General features: G+C 46.2%; 1 protein-coding gene across 3 annotated transcripts in view; it reads left to right on the top strand.

Annotated features, from left to right (window-relative positions):
* The window catches only part of SOS4 (pfkB-like carbohydrate kinase family protein), a 199,994-nt gene that overhangs the window by 98,555 nt on the left and 81,819 nt on the right, over positions 1–19,620 (top strand). For all 3 annotated transcript variants that reach the window (XM_087400421.1, XM_087400423.1, XM_087400422.1), the window contains exon 7: positions 14,337–14,401. In XM_087400421.1, the coding sequence (XP_087256547.1) occupies positions 14,337–14,401 (65 nt within the window). The remainder of the gene's footprint in view (positions 1–14,336; positions 14,402–19,620) is intronic.

Below are 19,620 nucleotides of genomic sequence, written 5' to 3'. Positions count from 1 at the left end.
CGGACTTTTACCATTGTCCGTGTGTGAGAGTGCTCTTAGATCCTGAGCTCCTGCTTTCTGGACTAGCTCCCACATATTCTACTTCAGCTCCCAAGCTCACGTAGCTCAACTTGCGTACCAGCCTCTAGGTGCCGTACACTCAGCCGTACAACCTGCGCTCTTGGACTGTACAGCCTTCCGCTCATCTTCCGTACAAATCAGCCGTACGAATCAGCGCCATACGCTCCGTTTCGAATCAGCCACCGTACCTTGGTACCTACTCGTCTGTACAGTTGTACCTGCGTACCTGCATCAGCACTGTACGGTGACAGCACTTGCACGCAAGCAGCCGTACAACGTTCGTACATTCTATGGATTTCAAATCTGCACTGTGTCGTACAACAGTGCAAGCTTCCGTACGATACCTGTAACCCGTATTGCTTGCTTCAATCGTATGTGCGCCACGCCATCAGCTCCAGTACCTACAAGCATCGTTTATACGTTGTTGTTTGTATAGGCTCAATCCATCAATTGGATTTCGTTGATGCACAAGTTCATTTGACGTAAAGTGGTATCTGCAAATTTGTTTTCATTTGCAGTCAAGCTTTTTAGCAGAAATTTGGGACTTGTGTGCATTCTGGAACAGAGAATTGCCTTTTCGGTGAAATTTGGCTCAATTTCAGCTCAAAATTTGGGGCTTTTGGCATTCGGATGCATTTTGGCAGAGTACAAGCAATTTGGGATTTTTGCAGTTATTTTTTTTTTTGGGGACTCAGTTTGAGTCACATCTGAGCACTTGGGAATTTTCATTTCGAAACATTGGTAGTAGAATTTACTTCTTTTGCAGATAAATTGCAAATTGGGGCTTTTAGACAATTTGCCCCTTTTTGAGTTGCAATTTCTTGCAAAAATTTGGGGCTTTTTTTCTTTACACAGCAATTTCTTGCATTTTTGGGGCTTTCAGGCAATTTGCCCTCTTTTGGATGCAATTTCCCTGAAGAAATTGGGGCTTTTGGCATTCTGATGCAATTTGGTAGTGTACAAGCATTTTGGGACTGTTGCAGGCAATTTGGGACTCATTTTGAGTGACATTGAAGACATTGAGTAAATTTTGCAGTGTTTTTTGGCAGTTTTGGAGAGCATTTGCAGGATAGTTGAAGTGTACTCTGAGCCTTTGACAGGCTGTGACAGTATTTGTCACTGTGGGCAGATTTTTTCTTTGCAGATTTTACTTGTGCATTTTATATCCCAGGAAGGGATTTCACTTGCTCTGTTTGCTGTATTTTTTCACATTATCTGGTGAAAATGGCTCAGAACAACTCCAATGAAGTGTTCGGGGTTCTCACACAGGTGGATAAGTTGGATGGCACCAACTATTCCTTGTGGAGTTTCATGGTTCACAATATCTTGGTTGGCAAACATCTTTGGGATTATGTCAATGGAGATAAAGCAAGACCAGATACAGCGATTGCACCTGTCACTCCTACAGCTGGAGGCAGGGGTAGAGGTACAAATGCAACACAAGTGGTTGGAGCAGCTGCTCCAGGAACTCCCACAACAGAGCAGAAAAGATGGGACTGTAGAGATGCACAAGCTCTTTCAGTAATTTCTCTTTCTGTCAAGAGGTTCATTATACCTCATATTCAGTCATGCAAGACATCTATGGCAGCTTGGGAGATACTAGAAAGTATTTTTGCAGCAAGAAATGATGCCAGGGTTTCCTTTGTGAAGCGAGAACTTTCCCATACGCATATGGAGGAGGAAGATTCCATGAATTTTCACCTCACAAAGCTTCAGGACCTCAGGGAACAATTGTTGAATATTGATGAAGTCATTCCGGATTCAGGGATGATCACCACCACTCTGAACTCTCGTGAGTCCTATCTCGGTTTCCACACCTCGCTGAATTTGTCATTGAGGGGGGGCAGCAATCCTCTCTCCTTTCACGAGTTGGTAGGACTTTTGTTGCAGGAGGAACAAACTCGCAGAAATATGGCAACCCGGGCTGGCGAGCATGCTATGCTCTCCAAGTTCAAGCCCAAGGGTAAAGGGCAGCAAAAGCCACATGCCAATCAGCCCACACATCAGCATAAAGCTGATTCTGGACAGCCTTCTTATAACGCAAAGGGTGATACAAACAAGCAGAAAAAGAAGGGCATCTGTCATTATTGCAAGAAGCCAAGTCATTATATTGGAGAGTGCAAGAAGGGCATAGCCAAAGAGAAGAAATGGGATTCCGGTATGGCTGTGTCAGATGCATCAGTTCCACATTCTCATGATGGAGGAGATGTTGCAGCCAGCTTTGTTGAAGAGCACTATGCCTTTCTGTCTTGCACTTCAGATTTTTCAGTGGGTAGTTTTAATATTATAGCCACTAATGATGATGGCCCATATGCTTTCTTGACTTGCAGCTATGATCCTTCAAAGGATGAATGCTCTTTTAGCATTGATGAGACACTTCATACTTGGTATTTTGACAGTGATGCTTCAAAGCACATCACTTCCAAGAAGAGTTTTTTTGTAACTCTGCATTCTCCACCCACCAAGAAGAAGGTAACTTGTGCGAATAATTCTTCTTATTCAGTGTGCAGAGTAGGAGACATTATTCTCACATCCACTGATGGCACATATTTCAGAATTTCAGATGTTCTCTATGTGCCAAGGATAAAGAAGTTGCTTTTAGTGTCCTCACTCAATAGAGGAGGATTTCAGGTTTTTTTGTATGATGACAAGTGTGCAGTGAGAGACAAAGAGAATGACTATGCTTTGATGTGTTCTGGCACTTTGTATCGGGGTCTTTTTCAGCTTGACCTATATGAAAAAAGATTCCATCTTGCATTATCAGTTAACACTCCCATTGCTGCGATGCAGAATGCGGAGTTATGGCATGCCAGGTATGGGCACATGAGCTATGGCAGCTTAATGACGCTTCAGAGACATGATATGGTTGATGCATTGCCTCCTTTGGAGTCCCCTCCTCATCATGCATGTGAAGGCTGCATTCTTGGCAAAATGCAGACTTCCCTTCAAAAAGGATGGTGCAGTGAAAGCTTCACGAGAATTACAGCTTATTCACAGTGATGTCTGCGGTCCCATGAGGACACCTGCTTTTGGGGGTTTTCTCTATTTTGTTACATTCATAGATGATTTTACCAACTACACTTGGGTCTATGGTCTCAAGGCAAAATCAAAAGTGTATGCATTTCAAACACTTTGTGGCTATGGTTGAAAGAAAGCAAGTAAGAAATTTTATTAGAGTCTGTGGAAGACCGATGGGTCTATGAGACTGAAAGAAAACCTGATACAAATCACAGTAAGGGTGGAGCTACTAAAATGAGCATCATCACCCGTACTGAATCCTAAGTCTGATCATACATAATCAAATACATTTGGGTATGACAATCAGAAGAAAAAAGACCGGAGTGGAACGAAATCCTCCGTAGGTCATGTCGCCCTGGCTGGTGCATAGCCGGTGATGGGATGCTGGCGTCCGTCAAGAGGTCCCGTGCGTCTCAGTCTCCTGGAGGAGACTCGACACAAGACCAGAGCCACCGTGACTCCCGTGGGACATATCCCGAGTCTAAACAACGACGGGAGGTCTCCCAGAGTGATTTGTGTGTCCCCTCGATGTCTCGTGTGTCGTGCTACGGTCGTCGGGTCGGGGTCTTTGTCACGTCTGCGGCTAGAGATTGGACGATCAATGTCACTCGATGGGAAGAACTCTGTGATCCTGCCCTGAGAGGTGTCTGATGGTGTGGCCAAGCCCCGTCGTCTGAGTAAGTACTCTGTGTGTTGGACCCCCTCATGAATGAAGGCCGCGAGGCATCTCTGATCTGGGTAGGTAAGGAATTTGGAAAGGAGCTCGGAGCCGTCTCTGAAGAGACAGTGGTAGTGACCTCGGATCTCGTAGTACACTGGGCATCTGAAGATAAAATGCTCCTCCGACTCAACCTCCTGACAGTCGCACAATATGCATATGTGATGCTCCCTAGGGATCCCCTCTGCTCTGCCACTCTCTATGCGGAGGCGGTGTGATGATACCCGAAACTGTCCGATGGAGATTCATAGTGAGAGAGGCATATGAAGCTCAATGTATCCCGGTGGTGTGATGAATCCCTCCTCCGGAATACGAAGACAGTAATGTCTGTAGAAACTCAGCTTCACTAGAAGCTCCCTCGGCTCCAACCAGGTCCTAAAGGTGTGTAGCTACAGGAGATCCTCTCGAATGACCTGGTTGGTGTGTGGCCCGATCGGGATGGTGGGTGGGAGTACCAGAGGGGCATCTAAACTATACTCAAAAGGAGGTATCCTATCGATGTGAAACCCTAGTCTCACAAACCATCTGTGAGTCCGTGCATACCAGCATCGCTCATCCCCCTCTACTGCCAACCTCATGGAGGAATCGAGAGCCAACCATGGCAACCTCTGTCTCCTTGATGTGCAGTCCCCATATGATCTAACCCAGTGTAGATATGTGATGGTCTGAAAGGCTGCATCTAGCTGGAGTGGAGAAGCACCAAACTCGGTCTGAATGATGTGATGTGGTACAGATGGTTTCCCCCGGATCAATCCGTGAGAGCATGAGGATCTACAGGCACGTCACTCCACCCATGTCCACTCTATCTCTGACATGTCAGGTCCCCAACAAGGGCTGCCATACGTACTGGCTGGTCGGACCAAGGAGTCGAAGAGAAGAGCCTTGGTCCGAGGGTCCTGAAAGTGGGAGTGGAAGCACTCTCTTTCTAGCCGAGCGAGTGAGGCGTATCCCCTACTGAGTCTAGCCTGCATTGCTGGTCTCATCGTGAAGATCGGGCCGGAGAAGATGACCCCCAAGTAAGTGTATGAGGATACGATCTCAACTGGTGACACACCGAAAGTAAACTACTTCCGTTGCATGTTTGCTCGAGAGGTGTTAAAGATCATGACCTTGGTCTTGCCAAGGTTGACCTCCAAATCATGGGATAAACAAAAAGCTTGCAATGCATCCAGGTGTCGCTGGAGCCCCTCGGGTGTGGATGACAAGAGTGCCACATCATCTGTATAAAGAAGAATCCTGATGATGATCCCGACAAGTGAGCAACCGGTTCCTCCGGAAGCCCCCATGAAAGTCTCAAGCTCATCGATGTAGAGGCCAAATAGGGTTGGTGATAAGGGACAATCCTGTTTGACCCGTATGGTACTCAAGATCTCATCTGTCCAACCTGCACCTGTCCGAACTCGGCCTGAAACTCTCTCATAGAGTGCCATGACTGCCCAGATGATCTCCTGATCAAATCCCAGTGTCTGTAGGTGTGTGATGAGATGAGCTCGAGGTACTGTGTCAAAGGCTTTGCGGAAATCCACAAAGCAGCAATATACCCTCTCCTTCCGTGATCTGGCCTCCTCAATGACACTCCTGAGTGTGAATATGTGATCCATAGTTCCATGGTCTCGCCTAAAACGCCTGACCCTCTGCTCTGAGCCCTCTCATCTCTGCGAACAGGCTGACCGACACATCCAATATTGCTACATAGATCTTGGACATCACATGTCCAATAGTTACTTGGGTCCATGGGATCCCCTGCCTTGTGGATGGGGGTGATGGTGTTGAGTGTCCAAGTGTGAGGGAAGCCAAGGCAAACAACGTCATTGAATAGCTTTGCTAGGATCGGGGCTAACATGTCGATCCCATATGCGATAAACTCAATGCATAGCCCCTCGTGATCCTTAGCGTGACCATTGTGCAGTTTCAATGTCGCGTCCTTGACTCCCTCTCTGGTGAACAACGTGCAAGTGGTGGGGCAGGGTGTGTGTATGAGATCTAGAGTAGGCTGGTGTGGGACATCATGAAGATGGCGTGCATACGTGTGCCAAACTCTTGTGTCGATGAGGGGTGATGGAGACCTACGCTCAAGGAATCTCCACAAAAAATCCTTAGAGTTGTTGCTGTACAAAATGTTCAGTAGCTCCTCCTCATTTCGACGAAGAAATGCATGCTTCTTCTGACGTACGAGACGTCGGTACTTGCGTACCGTGTCTGGTGTGTTTGGGAGGTGACATCTGGTTTCAAGTCAGAGTTATCAGTGATAAGCCTTGCACTCTGCATCGTACCAGTTGTTGTAGGGTACAGAACCAAGAGGTGGTGGTCTAGTGGACTGTGTGGTGTGGGGAAAGATTTGGAGGGCAGCCTCGTGGAGCGTGCGACTAATCAGGACAGCACGGTCCTCTATGAGTGGTATGTGATCGATGTAGGTTAGGAGTCTATTTAGGCGTCCAGAGTAGGCATGGGAGAGGCTGTGACCAAAGTGTGTCATGGTAGGTGTCGTGCTTTCTATGTGGTGTATGTGGTGTGGCTAAGCGTGGGCTGGCGATAGTGAAGAATAGGTATGTGTGATCAGCTCCTCGAGGGAGTGGTGCTACGGTGAAGTCGGTGATACATGAGGTGAAGGCAGGGGATCCCATGATGTAAGCTACTACACTAGTACCCCCCCCGTGTGGGAAGCAAGTAAAACCACCTGAGGAGGGCCATAGGTCAAGCCCGTTGTAAATGATGAGTTCCTGCATCCTACCCACATCAAGGAGTGCGTGTCCATATGGTGTAACAGGCCCGTGTCGGTCCGATGAGATCCTGGTCATACCTACTTCGTCTAGGTCCATGTCTGGTAGCATGATAGAGTCGTCTCGAAAGTCGAGGAGTGGTGCCTGGCGCGTGCTCATCCTAGCGTTGAAGTCCCCAACAAGGAGAACTTCCTTGCGGGCTGAAAGGTTTGGGATATCCTGATGTAAGGGTGCATATGGCGATGTCTCACCCTCCTCTCATGCCACTCTGGCGAAGTGGGATGTGTCTGGCAGGAAGTAGCATATTGCTATGAAAAGGTCACGAGTGGCTGTGCGTCGGATCCGGATCCACATGAATCCGGAGTGTGCGTCCTTCCTTTCAATGGAGATGGCTCCAGTGAGGGAGGGCTTGTACAGTAGTCCAACCCCGCCTGATCCTCGAACTCCTCCGAGAATGAGACAAGACTCAAGGTGCAGACACTTCGAACAAATCGAGGGGGGGAGTATATGTCTCTTTTGAAAGAAAAAGGCATCATGCATCAGCTTACAGTGAGGCTTACACCTCAACAGAATGGCAAAGCTGAGCGGAAGAATCGCACTGCCATGGAAATGGATAGATGCATGCTCACAAGTAAGAAGTTGCCTCACAGGTTTTGGCTAGAAGGCCTCATGTGTGCTCCTACAAAGGCTTTGAAGACAATCACTCCCTATGAGGCATGGCATGCAAGGAAGCCTTCAGTGGACCATTTCAAAGTTTTTGGTTGTGTTGCATATGCCCACGTGCCAGTGGAGTTTAGACACAAGTTGTCAGACAAGGCACTCAGATGCATTTTTGTGGGATATAGTTCACAAAGCAAAGGCTATCGTCTCTATAATCCTGCTACACAAAGATTTTTGTTAGTAGAGATGTTATATTCTTTGAAAATTTTGCACATACACATGCTGAATTTCAGATTCCAGCCTCTTCAGATGATGTGTTTGAGGGGATGCTTCCTATAGCATTTGGTTCCCTCGCTGAAACTCAAAATTTACAGCAACCTCCGCCAGATCCACTTGTACAGATTCAGCCCCCAGCTGATTTAGTACAACCTCAGGGTGTGGATAAAGTTGTCAGGCAAGAAATTCAAGAGATACACGCAGCCAAAACAGTCTCAAATTGGTTGCTTCAGACTCTCAGGGAGAGTAAGCTTGATGCTCCATTGCCTGGCAGGACTCGTAGTGCAGCAAGGCACACAAGGGGGGCTCTTTCAATTGAATCAGCTTATGTAGGTACTCTTCTTGATGAGGAGGAACCTAAGACATTTGAAGAAGCAAAGGATAATGTGCACTGGATGAATGCCATGCACGATGAATTGCAGTCAATTCATAAAAATCAGACTCGGGATGTCGTGGATTTGCCACCAGGTAAGAATGCCATAGGTACACGTTGGGTTTTTAAAGTCAAAAGAAAGCCAGATGGGTCCATTGATGGGTATAAGGCAAGACTGGTTGCAAAAGGATATGTTCAGAAAAAGGGCATAGATTACGAGGAGACTTTTGCTCCTACATCCAGGATGACCACCATCAAGTCAGTCATAGCAATGGCTGCAAATTTTGAATGGAATGTTCATCAGTTGGACATTAAAACAGCTTTCCTCAATGGAGACTTGTTGGAAGAGGTTTATGTCAAGCAACCTCCGGGCTTTGAAATTTCAAGAAATGCACAGGTATGCAAGCTGAATAAAGCTTTGTATGGACTGAAACAAGCCCCACGTGCATGGTATGCAAAAATTGATGCCTTTCTAACCAACAAGGGGCTGCACAATAGTCCAACTGAGAGCACCCTCTACATCAAGAAGGATGGCGGGGATATTTTGGTCATCATTCTTTATGTAGATGACATGCTGCTCACCGGATCAAATGAGGAAGTAATTGCAGATTTCAAAGTCCAATTGAAAGCTACATTTCTTTTTGGGGATCTAGTTTATTCAAGAGAAACGTGGCATTGTTATGTCTCAATCCATGTATGTTCAAAAGCTCCCTTGACAGATTCAACATGCATGATTGCAAGCCTATGTCCACTCCCATGGAGCCGGGGCTGAAGCTTACAATGCATGATGCAGGTGAATCAATTGATGTTACACTCTATAGCCAAGCTGTTGGATGCCTCATCTATCTCTGCAATACACGACCTGATATTCAATTTTTAGTTTCTCAGGTGAGCAGGTATATGCACAGCCTAAAGATTATGCATTGGCAGGCTGTAAAACGCATCTTCCGTTACGTGCAAGGTACAAAGTCTTTTGGCTTGATGTTTCCCAGGGGGGTGACTTACAGATGCATGCTTACAATGACTCAGATTCGGCTAGAGACTATGATACTAGGCAGTCCACCAGTGGGAATTGTTTCTTTCTAGGACATGCTTGCATTTCTTGGTTGAGCAAGAAACAATCTACAGTGGCTACCTCCTCATGGGAAGCTGAGTACAGGGCAGCTTTCACAGCGACAGTTGAATGTGTTTGGCTGCGTCATTTGTTTGCTGATCTTCGTCTTTCATTGGAGGGTTCTTCTCCGATTCTCACTGATAGTCAGAGTGCTATAGCAGTGGCAAAGAATCCTGTGTTTCATGCTCACACGAAGCACATTGAGGTTCACTATCACTATGTCAGAGAGAAGTTGCATGTAGGAGAGATCAATATTGTCAACACATGATAATGTTGCAAATATCTTCACCAAAGCACTTCCACATGAAAAGTTTGAGGCATTTCAAAGTGCCCTGAACTTATCTCCTTTTGGTGATTGATCATTTCCTTGTACATCACATTGGCACTGCAGGGGGGTGTTAGAATTATTATTATAATCTAGCAGTGACCAATGAAATGTAATAAGTAGGTTAGGGGCACTTTTCCCTCTCCAGAGGTTTTTCCCCCTAACCCCAGTTAGTGCACTAACTACAGTTAGTGAAGGATAAGGTTTTGTCACTTAGACAAAACCTTTCCTTGCTTTGTATTTTCTCACTTCATCTATGCAATCTTACGTTCAGCTCTCTGACTCTCCTACTCTCTCTTTATCTAGCAACAGAGTAATAGAGGTGCTAGAACAAGGCACTTTCCAGTTAGTTGACCTTCTTGGCAATATCTTTGATAAACCGGTAAATGGATTCCAGCTAAAGCCCTATGTGGGGCCTGACCCATCAGATCCAAAGATCAACCTTGTAAGTATAGAAGCTTCTAATGATTTTCATCAAATTGCAATTCTAATCTTTGTGGTACAGATATCAACCCAAAGTGGAAACTACATCGGCCAGTGAGCTGACACTGCCAACATGCCGAGGGATGACAAAGATTTCTAATGTAAACCAGCATCCTACAAGACACAGCTCCAAATTATGGCACAAGAAGACAAACATAGGCAACAGGAACAGATTAGCCGCTCTATCCTGCTCCGGTTTTAGAAGCTCAAAGACGTGCTGCATTCCGACCACAACGGGAAACAACCCGCCCAACAGAAGACAATCACCAAGGGCTCCAACACACCCCACACTGAGCAAAGTATATCGAGAGCATAGAGCACTAACGACGCTGCATGAAGGAGCCACTCGCACAGTTGCTGCACAAATGCGGACCTGGCAACATACTCTGAGTCACAACAAAATGGCAGAGAGGGGGGGAACAACTATTCACAACCACATTGGTCCATAGGGAGAACGGAGGAACAATATCGACACGCGACAATAGTCGACCGCCACTCAGCAAGCAATCAACTGTCAAAGAGCGGAACGATGACGAAGCTCTGTTGGGCGATGGTCCAATGACAACAAGTAGTCCGATACGCCGACACAACTACGACTAGGCATACCATCCGATTACATTCCGCCAACCAGAAGTCCGACACACAATCCGACTGCCCTACGCAAGAAAAGACTAAGAGAGTCCGACCACCATCTGATAATCATCAAATTCGAGCTGCATCCGATTGGAATCCGCACCAACGGGACCACAAACAGTTCCGACCCACACCGACATGTCGCCAATATCATCACACACAACACAAATCATACAACGTCCAGTCAAATCTTGAGAACGACATCTCACGCGACAAGGAAAGACACCTCGCACCACTTCGCCACCCCCGATTGCCCACTCCGAGCTACATGCACTATTCTCCTGTGGGAGGAGACCAATTCGACTCCAACGCGTACTTCATTGCAGCTCACACAAGGCGGTCTGCAGTTCTCTCCGACACCGAACTCGACTCTCAAGATCTTCACACGCAGCGACATGGCACCAAAGCGCTCCCTTCCACTACCATCTTCACAAACTACGGGAGACGAGCATTTGTGGTTAGCCCTCCTGAGCGACACCGACATTCTTGAAGCAACCATGGCGAAGAAGAAAGGGCAAACACTAGTCCAGAAAAGCCCACGCACAAAGGAACTCACCGATGCGGAGCCCATCATAATCGCTCTACCAAGCGACGAGGAATCAGATGAGGAGGAATTTATGCCCCCAGCCAAGAAACAGATGCTTCAGCGAGCTTCAAGCAATTCCGCGTCTCTTTGGATCTCAGTCGACACACAAAGTGGCTCAAAAATGTCGGCTATGCTAGCCTACCATGGAATGTTTGGAAGTCTCAGCCGGATGCTCTACAGCAATATGAGAGATTTCAACGAATAGGAGGCATGATTGGACCAAGCCTCATGGTCAATCCAGCCGTAATTTCTCATGTTTTCAACCTTCCAGTCCTAGAAGAAGAGCTCTCCTATGACAAAGATGTCGAGCCCGACATGCACAAGGAATTCGAAGCTGCAGAGACAGCAAATAATTATTCCTTCATCAACAAGATACAAGATCCTTATCGCAGGCAACAACTTGAGTGGTATTTGGAGAGGATCCAACTCCTCATGAAGACAAACACTATGAGTAGGTAAAGCTATGCAATACTTAGAGCTTCTGAAAGAGGTAACCGAATTTCATGGGCCAATGTGCTGCACTCAAGACTGATGAGCGAAGTGACAAGGACCTCAGCAACACCAACAAACACTCAAAGGTGGCACCTTTCATCTTCGCATTATATGATTTCGCTCAGAAATCTAATGTCAGATTTCAGGATATGAGTCTGCGACAGAAGGAACACCGAAGAAAAGATAGGCATGATAAACAAGAGGAAAGAGCCAAACGACAAGAAGGAGAGGCAGTGAAGGCGGCTGGCTATAGCACTGAGGAGGCCAACATGTCAATTTATGGCAAGTCTCTAGCCGATAGTCTCTGGGATACCCCCATAGGAGGACAAGAACGGTTAGCCAGTCCATCCGACTCCAAGAAAAAGTAAAAGACAAAGCTCTCATCCCCACAAAGATGCCGATCAGCAAACTCGACTAGAAATTCAGAGAAGCTGATGCAAATCTGGAGACGGTCATGATCACAACCAAAGAGAGCTACCGACTATCAGTAGTCTCCGCCACAACCGGTGTTGACAGGAAAAATGGTGGGTAACGTGTCTCTCATTGACGTTCAATATACTATGGATGTTTTGAAATCCATACATGAGCAACAGGAGAATGCATACAACCAGCTCACCAAGCAGATTGAAGACCTGCAAACAGAGAATGATGCCTTTAAGCACAAGCTGGAGATACAGCACTAGTAGAAACAGGAATTGGCACACTGCAAACACGAACTAGCAAATAGAGGGTTGTGACCCTCTACTCTATCATCCTGAGAAACCAACTCTCCTCATCTTACCCTGTAGAAGGGTCCAATCTACCCGATCATTGGCCTTCTTGAAATCCAAAAGGAGGATCTTGAGAGGATGGGACTTTTGTCTAGCCCAGTTGATGGCCTCCCAAAAAGAGAATATGCTTCCCAACATGCTTCGCTCCTTAACAAAACCAGTGTAATGCTTGGGAGCAGCTGAAGTAGGTTCAGACTGAAGACCTTGGCTGAGACCTTGTTGGTTGTCTCCAAGATCTTGCGCAGGTCCATATGTATGGCACAAGTACTGGCACATTGCATTGTATGGAAAAACCTTTAAAGTATGTAAGGTACGCTGGCTTTGACCCCCTAAAAAAAGTAGGGAGGAGAGGAGAGATACAAAGGCACGTAGAGGGAGAGGGAGGAGAACAATATACCAGTGACAATAGTCCATAAAATGCAATGATTAATCACCATCAACAATCCAGTAGATTGTACCATAGTTGACTATTGGCGTATCTGTCAGATCATTCCACTCCACCTAGAGCAGTCACAAATAAGGTTACCACAAGAAGGGACAAGGATCTCGAACCACCTTTACTATAAGGATGAGGTTTGGGAGGCCATCACCCCTCAACTTGATGTCACCCGCCCTCTAGAGTAGTTGGGCAGAATGAACAGCTGAAGCCATTAAGAGCAGCAGCAAAGAAGGACAGGCACAGTCCCTTATTTAGCAATAATCTCTCCACAAGGATCAGGCCCTCCGATGAGAATTGAGAGGCCGCGGAAACAACAACCGATATGCCATCGCATGATAGCTGAAAGATTAATATGATGTGCGCCAGAGTAAAACCACATGAAGGTGAGGCTAAACATGCGATGGACACACTAGGATAACCAGATGACCTGCCTGTTCTTCTGGCCCATAGGCCCGAGATCAGCAGGCACACAGCTCCAACACCTTTGTGATGAAGAGGGCCATGTAAACAGTGACTTGCACAAGGAAGTTCTAATACACATTCCCATATGAAAATTCCTTCTGGCCCATAAGCCCGAGATCAGCAGGCACACAGCTCCAACCAACACCTTTGTGATGAAGAGGGCCATGTAAACAGTGACTTGCACAAGGAAGTTCTAATACACATTCCCATATGAAAATTCCTTCTGGCCCATAGGCCCGAGATCAGCAGGCACACAGCTCCAACCAACACCTTTGTGATGAAGAGGGCCATGTAAACAGTGACTTGCACAAGGAAGTTCTAATACACATTCCATATGAAAATTCCTATACAGAACAATACGGCAAGCTTTGTATTGTGTGGTACACTTACTGTTTTTCTTTTTCTTCAATGGGTGTTTTGTAGGGGTGCATTTTAATTTAGATAACTAAATGTCTCCAAGATGCCATTGTTCCGTCTGCTCAAGAAAAATGTGAGGCTGCCCTACAAGCAAGTGAACTCTGGTTCTCATGGTGGGTCTTTCTCTCAAAAGTAATTTGACGGGTGTCTCTCTTAAAAAGAAATCTCTGAGACAGATGCACCTCCTAGTTTGTCTTATGCAAATTCTAGGTTGTTGAAGTCACCTTCCACAACCCATGAGTCAACACCTAGAAAGCAATCTGCATTCTAGATGTCGTAAGAAAGGTCCTCTGTATTGTGTCCGAGCTGGGGCATAAACATTCAACATCCTTGATCTTGAGGTGTCAAAAAATGTGAGAGCGATCCCTCTGTATCACACATAGAATCAGCATCACACACTAGGGATGGTATCACACTAAAGGCCACATTTGCTATATTTGTAAACTTCTTCCGTAGGCCAGTTACAGCCTTCATGGTTAACATGATCATCGTCATCTTCATGAGGATGAATACCTTTGTATAGAAGACCTCTATTTATTTTCCTAAAATCTTAATCTGTGTATGGGTGCATGTGCATGCAATTGCATGAAGGCTTACCATTTTGTTTTTAATCATTCATCTATGATTGTGAAAGTAGGAAGGTCTGGCTCAACTTGATATGTTTTGTTGATATCTCACTGGTTTTTTCCTGAGTTAGTTAGCTTCGACCATAGTTAAGATAGTCTTCTGATCTGGTTCTCAGGTAGGTGGGCCTTGTACCTAATGGAGTAAATATACTGATAAATTGCAGGTTTTACATCTGGCATCTACCGTTACTCCGAATCAGTTTGAAGCAGAGAAGCTGACAGGTTGCAGGTACATTTGTGAGGCCCCTGGTTGGGCTTGAAGGATCCTTTTTCTTGTGGTCTGCTTCCCTTTTAAAATAATAATAACAATGGTAAGTAAGCAACATATGAGGATTGGGCATGTCTAATGTTTCTCGTTTAATCTACATACATTGCATCTATTGGGTATAGATCACTGAAGCTTGTAAATCAGAGTATGGAAGATGCTGACAGAAAGAAAGAAAGAAAGAAAGAAAGAAAGAAACGTTAACGTCATGTGGAGTCCTCATGGACCTATGAGACAAAGCACACACTCAAAAATATTTTCTCATACAAGCCACCCTGGGCTGATGCAAGAGCTTGCGAAGGCCCTTGCTGAGTGCTGTACTGAGAGACTCAAAAACCAAACTCAATCGGAGTCAAACCTCAGAAATCCTGAGAGAAAAAAGATGTGATCGACTATGATCTTGGTGCCTTGGTAGTCCTCCAATGGGATATGAGGATATCTTCTGGTTGCCTCTCGCTGTGGTGGGGGATTTAGCCTCCGTGGTCTTTGTGGTGGGCCGTCTCAAGAGTGATACCTCGATGCTGATGGTCCCCTCTGACTAGAGCCGGGATAGGCTGGACCTATGCTGCAGTTTGTTTCTGCATTGCTACTCCACCACTCCAAAGTGAGCTGATGCTGACTCGAACGTGTAGAAGTCTATGACATTCCTCTGTGTCTGGTCTAGCTCTGTCTCCAGTGTCACTATCACCTCTTGTTTTCTCATTTGTCTCAATAGAATCCCTCTATGTTGTCACATCTCGATAAAGTAGAGACTGATGCAGACCTGATCATGAAAATGGATCAACCAGGGAAGGGGATCCCATTTCATTGGGAACTACCACACTCTCATGATTCACCACTCACTGGAGAGAGATGAGCACCTTCAGAGAGGTGTAGGGGAAGCGGACCTTTGGATAGGTTGGGTTTCGGAGACAACACTCTACTGTAGACCACATCTTCACTCTATGGCCATCATCAAGGAGGCGAGATCGAGATCTTAGAAAGTCTATGCATGCGTTGTAGACTTTTAGAAGGCCTTTGACATAGTTCCACGATCTCATATGGTTAGAGACTTAAAGAGATGCAGATCCGAGGAGTCATGATCTAGGGGTGCTGGGTCTATATGAGTCAGTCAAATAGTCTGTCAAAGCACGTGCCTCAGATAGCCTTTTCAGAGTGGATTGAGAGCACGATTGGAGTTTAGCGGGGATGCCCTCTCTCATCAACACCTTTTGGGCTAATGAATTCGATACCTAATTAGCCTGTCAGAGTACACGCCCCAGATAGCCTATCAGAGTGGATTGAGAGCACGATTGGAGTGAAGCGGGATGCCCCCCCTCATCAATGAAGGAACACATGGTGGAGAGAGAGATAGAGGAAGTGATACTCAAAAGGAGACATAATGAAATGGAAATGAAATGACTAGAGCAATGAACAAAAGGAGAGTACTCACATGTAGATAGACCAAAGAGCTTGTACCTTGATGATTGATTGATTTGACAATAGACAAGTACAACTCTTATATAGAGCGCGCACACACACACACACACATATGAACACCAATGCATATGGGATAACTCCCAAGGTGACACATGGCATTCATAGGACACACTAGACTAGAACTCACACTAGAACACACCAAACTGACTCAACTTGGCTTCATATTCTAATAGCCCCCCATGAGGGCAAGGTGAGAGACTACTGGAATGGAACCAAGAACAGAACATGACAGTGATAGGACTACTAAACTGTGCAATGTCTGAACTAGACACGGCTCCCATGCCAATCTCAGAAGCTGAAGTCTGAGCATGGTTTAGAGGTCAGAATGAGCACTCGCATGGCTTTTACGTCCCAAACATGACTCAGAGGCTCATGTCTCACCATGGATGCATGAAAAACTCAGACGTCTAGAAGACCAACGCACCAACATCCTGGAACTCATATGCCAAGCGTGATAACTAGACCCTATCAATGCCAATACATATCCCCCTCTTGACTCTAGGGACTAACTAGGAACATGGAGTCATACACCAAACATATAAGAGAAAATACATCATTTGAGGAGGACAATCCAAGGCAAAAGACCTTTATTGATGTTCCAAACATTCATTTTAGAGGGACTACTGAAGGCAGAAAACCTTTAACTCAAACATATTTAAAAGATAAAAGATTTCATTCATTTTATGCATAGCAAGGTCAGAGAACCCATGAGCCCGAAGTAGCTACCACACAAGAGTGCACATCCTGATGCAAAGAGGTATGTCGGTAAAGAACCAGGTGAGAATGCCCTTGAATGATGCGTCGATGAAGGCCATAGGTGTAGCTACCAAGAGAGATTATGTCATGACTCTCAATGTGCCGGAAGGAGTTACAAATGTCGAGTAACTTCACTTGATTTTACAATGTCCCCGATCAAATGTTACAAAATAGTGATGATTTTACAAAATTTCTTGGCAAGCCTCAAGAGTTTTACATAGAGGAGGCTGTAATACAATTGTAGGAATCAAAGAATCAGAAAAGCCCTAATTTTTGAAATTAGGGTTATTTCTTTTTTTCGTTTTTTTTTTTTGCAAAAAGAGACTTCTATTAAGTATTAAAGAAAAACCGTTAGAGCAAGCTCCATACGGGATACATCATGCAATGCACGAAAAGCTCAAGAGCCAAAAAGAGAGGATTGAGGTTGATAGTGCCATCTCAATCCGGTAGAAACCTCTAAGAAAAAGGGAGAACCCCTCCAAACTCGAAGAAATATAGTCCTTCTAGTAGAGGCTGCCCGTGAAGGGCCCTACATGCTAGCCCATATGGCTATCAAAGTGTGAACCGTGTCAGTCCAAATGCCCGTGAACACCTGTGATGGGTGTATCTGGGTGCCATCCAAGGCCTCAGTACATCTGGCTCTCCAAATGTGCCAAGAGGAAATGCTAGCCAAAATCTCCCAAGAGGTGTCTACTAAAGCATGAGAAGCTCTGAAGGGAGTAAGTGGTACATCCTGAAGGGAGTAGGGCTCTATCACCTGCCGACGGACCGAGAGTGCCCAAGAAGAAGGCTCACCCTCATAAAACACCTGGGGCCCGGTAAGGGATAACCATGCAACCGAGCCCCAAGTCATGAAGAAAGGGGAAGTGTGAAAGATGCTGAGTATCTGAGCAACCCCTTTCCAAATAGTCCTCGCCTGGCTGCAGTCCCAAAGGCAATGTCGCACTGACTCCTTTGCAGAATGACATCAAGGAGAAGTGGGATCAGCCCCAAATCGTGATCTCCACAGGTTCACTGTAATCCCTCCATGAATAGAAAGCCAAAAGAAAAGAGTGATCTTTCTATTTCTGAGGGATTTCCAGAGCCTCCTCCAGAAATTTCTATGCAAATCTACAGTGATGAAGAAGCTTTCCCAATGGGGGGCTCTGGAGGGAATCCAACCCCTACTGTTCAACTGAAATCTCCTGGCATTACCAACTGTGAAATGAAAGAAGGGAATCCCCCTCTCTCGGTGCCCATGATCTATCCATTCCCACTCTCTTGGGTCCCACTGCAAGCACCTGATAGGTGCACCTCCATATAACCACAACTTCAGGATCCCAAGGCCAAGAGCGGAGGGTCGGGGTCTAAGTACCACTGCAAGCTCACTCCATGGTCCACAAAACCAGCAATCCTGACAGGCTGAAAGGCAACCTCAAGAAGAATGCCATCCTTGGATGTAGAGAGTAAGCCTCCATCCCCAACGTTAAAGACCAGTGCGTCTTCCTCGAGACCTCGGAGAGCGATCACCTGTAAAGGAACTGATGTCCTCGAAAAAGCCCCCATCCAAGTGGTGGAAGTAATAGGCAACTCAGCTGTCCATTCCACCAAGATGGCTGCACCTATCTGCTGAATCCTGCATGCTACCCCTCTAAGGTGACTCACGGACTGCAGTCTCTGATCCTTAGGTAGCCTGATAAAAGCTTTCCAAGTGCCTACTGTGTAGGCGGGGCCTCTCTCCCATTTAGACCACTGCATGTAATGGGAAGTCCCCAGTGGTCTGGCATGCTCGTCAAGAATACTATCATTCCAAATGATCGGCTGCCTATCAATCTCTTCGACGGTAGAAGGTGGAATCCTTCGAAGAGTGTTCCTAAAGCTCCCCCAAGCTTTCAGGATGGCAGTCATGAGAGCAGAGGCAGGAGATCTGAGAGGGGCGGAAGTGAAAATCCAGCGAGGGCTGTCCACCCAATCATCTCCCAAGGTTGGTGTGCAAGCCTGAATGCGTCCAAAAAAGAAATCCTTCCAAGGTTCCTGCTCAGGCATGAGTCCCCTCACCACCACCTTACAAAGCAATGCCGTCCACTGCAAGTCCGGGTCAATGACATTAAGGCCCCCTTCACATGTAGGGAGAATAATGGTCTCCCAGGCCACCCTTGTTGCAACATCTGTTGTGCCATCAAGTCCACTCCATAAAAAATTCCTGACTGGTCTGATGAGCTGAGTGATGCAATCCCTAGACCGGCACCAGCAAGAACACACAAACCAGGAGGTGGCCAAGAGAACTTGGTTCACTACCACAACTCTAGATGCAAGGTCGAGTTTGGCAGAGCTCCAAAAAAGGAGCTTTCTTCTTATACTTTCTAGTACTGGGGCAAACTGCTGTGCTGGAGAGATGTCCAATCCTACCTAGCATCCCAAATACCTGATAGGAACACCCCTCTGAATCCAGGAATAGCCAATGTCAACTCCCCAGCCTTGAGTGTCCTCATCACTGATCCAAAAGCCAAAGGATTTATGCCAGTTAATGTGTGCCCCTGCAGCTGAGCAAAAAATATCCAAGGCTGTCGGGAAAGAATCAAGTGACTGCGAAGAGGCCTCAATAAAAATAGCAGTGTCATCAGCCAACTCACAGTCAAGAAGCTCTTGCTCCTGTCTCAAGGGCAATCTCAGCCCAAAAAGCTCAGCCTGAGATCTAAGGAAGATACTCATAGCTTCTGCCACAAAAAGAAAGAGGAAGGGGGCTAAAGGGCATCCCTGACGAATTGATCTGGAAATATGAAACGTGTCACCCCTTACCCCTCCAATCAAAACCTGTTTGTGGGCTGATCTGTAAAGGGAGGCCACCCCTCTAATCCAAGCATCTGAAAATCCAAACCGTAGAAGAGTGCCCTCAAGAAAACCCCAATCTACTCTGTCATAGGCTTTCTCAAAGTCCAGGAGTAGAACTGCTAGCCTCTGCCCACTCT

The sequence above is a fragment of the Dipteris shenzhenensis genome, chromosome 29, assembly GCF_047967505.1.
Source record: "Dipteris shenzhenensis isolate YYH24624 ecotype China chromosome 29, Dip_SZ_1.0, whole genome shotgun sequence".
Taxonomy (NCBI): domain Eukaryota; kingdom Viridiplantae; phylum Streptophyta; class Polypodiopsida; order Gleicheniales; family Dipteridaceae; genus Dipteris; species Dipteris shenzhenensis.
This window is presented reverse-complemented; position numbering and strand designations above follow the sequence as displayed.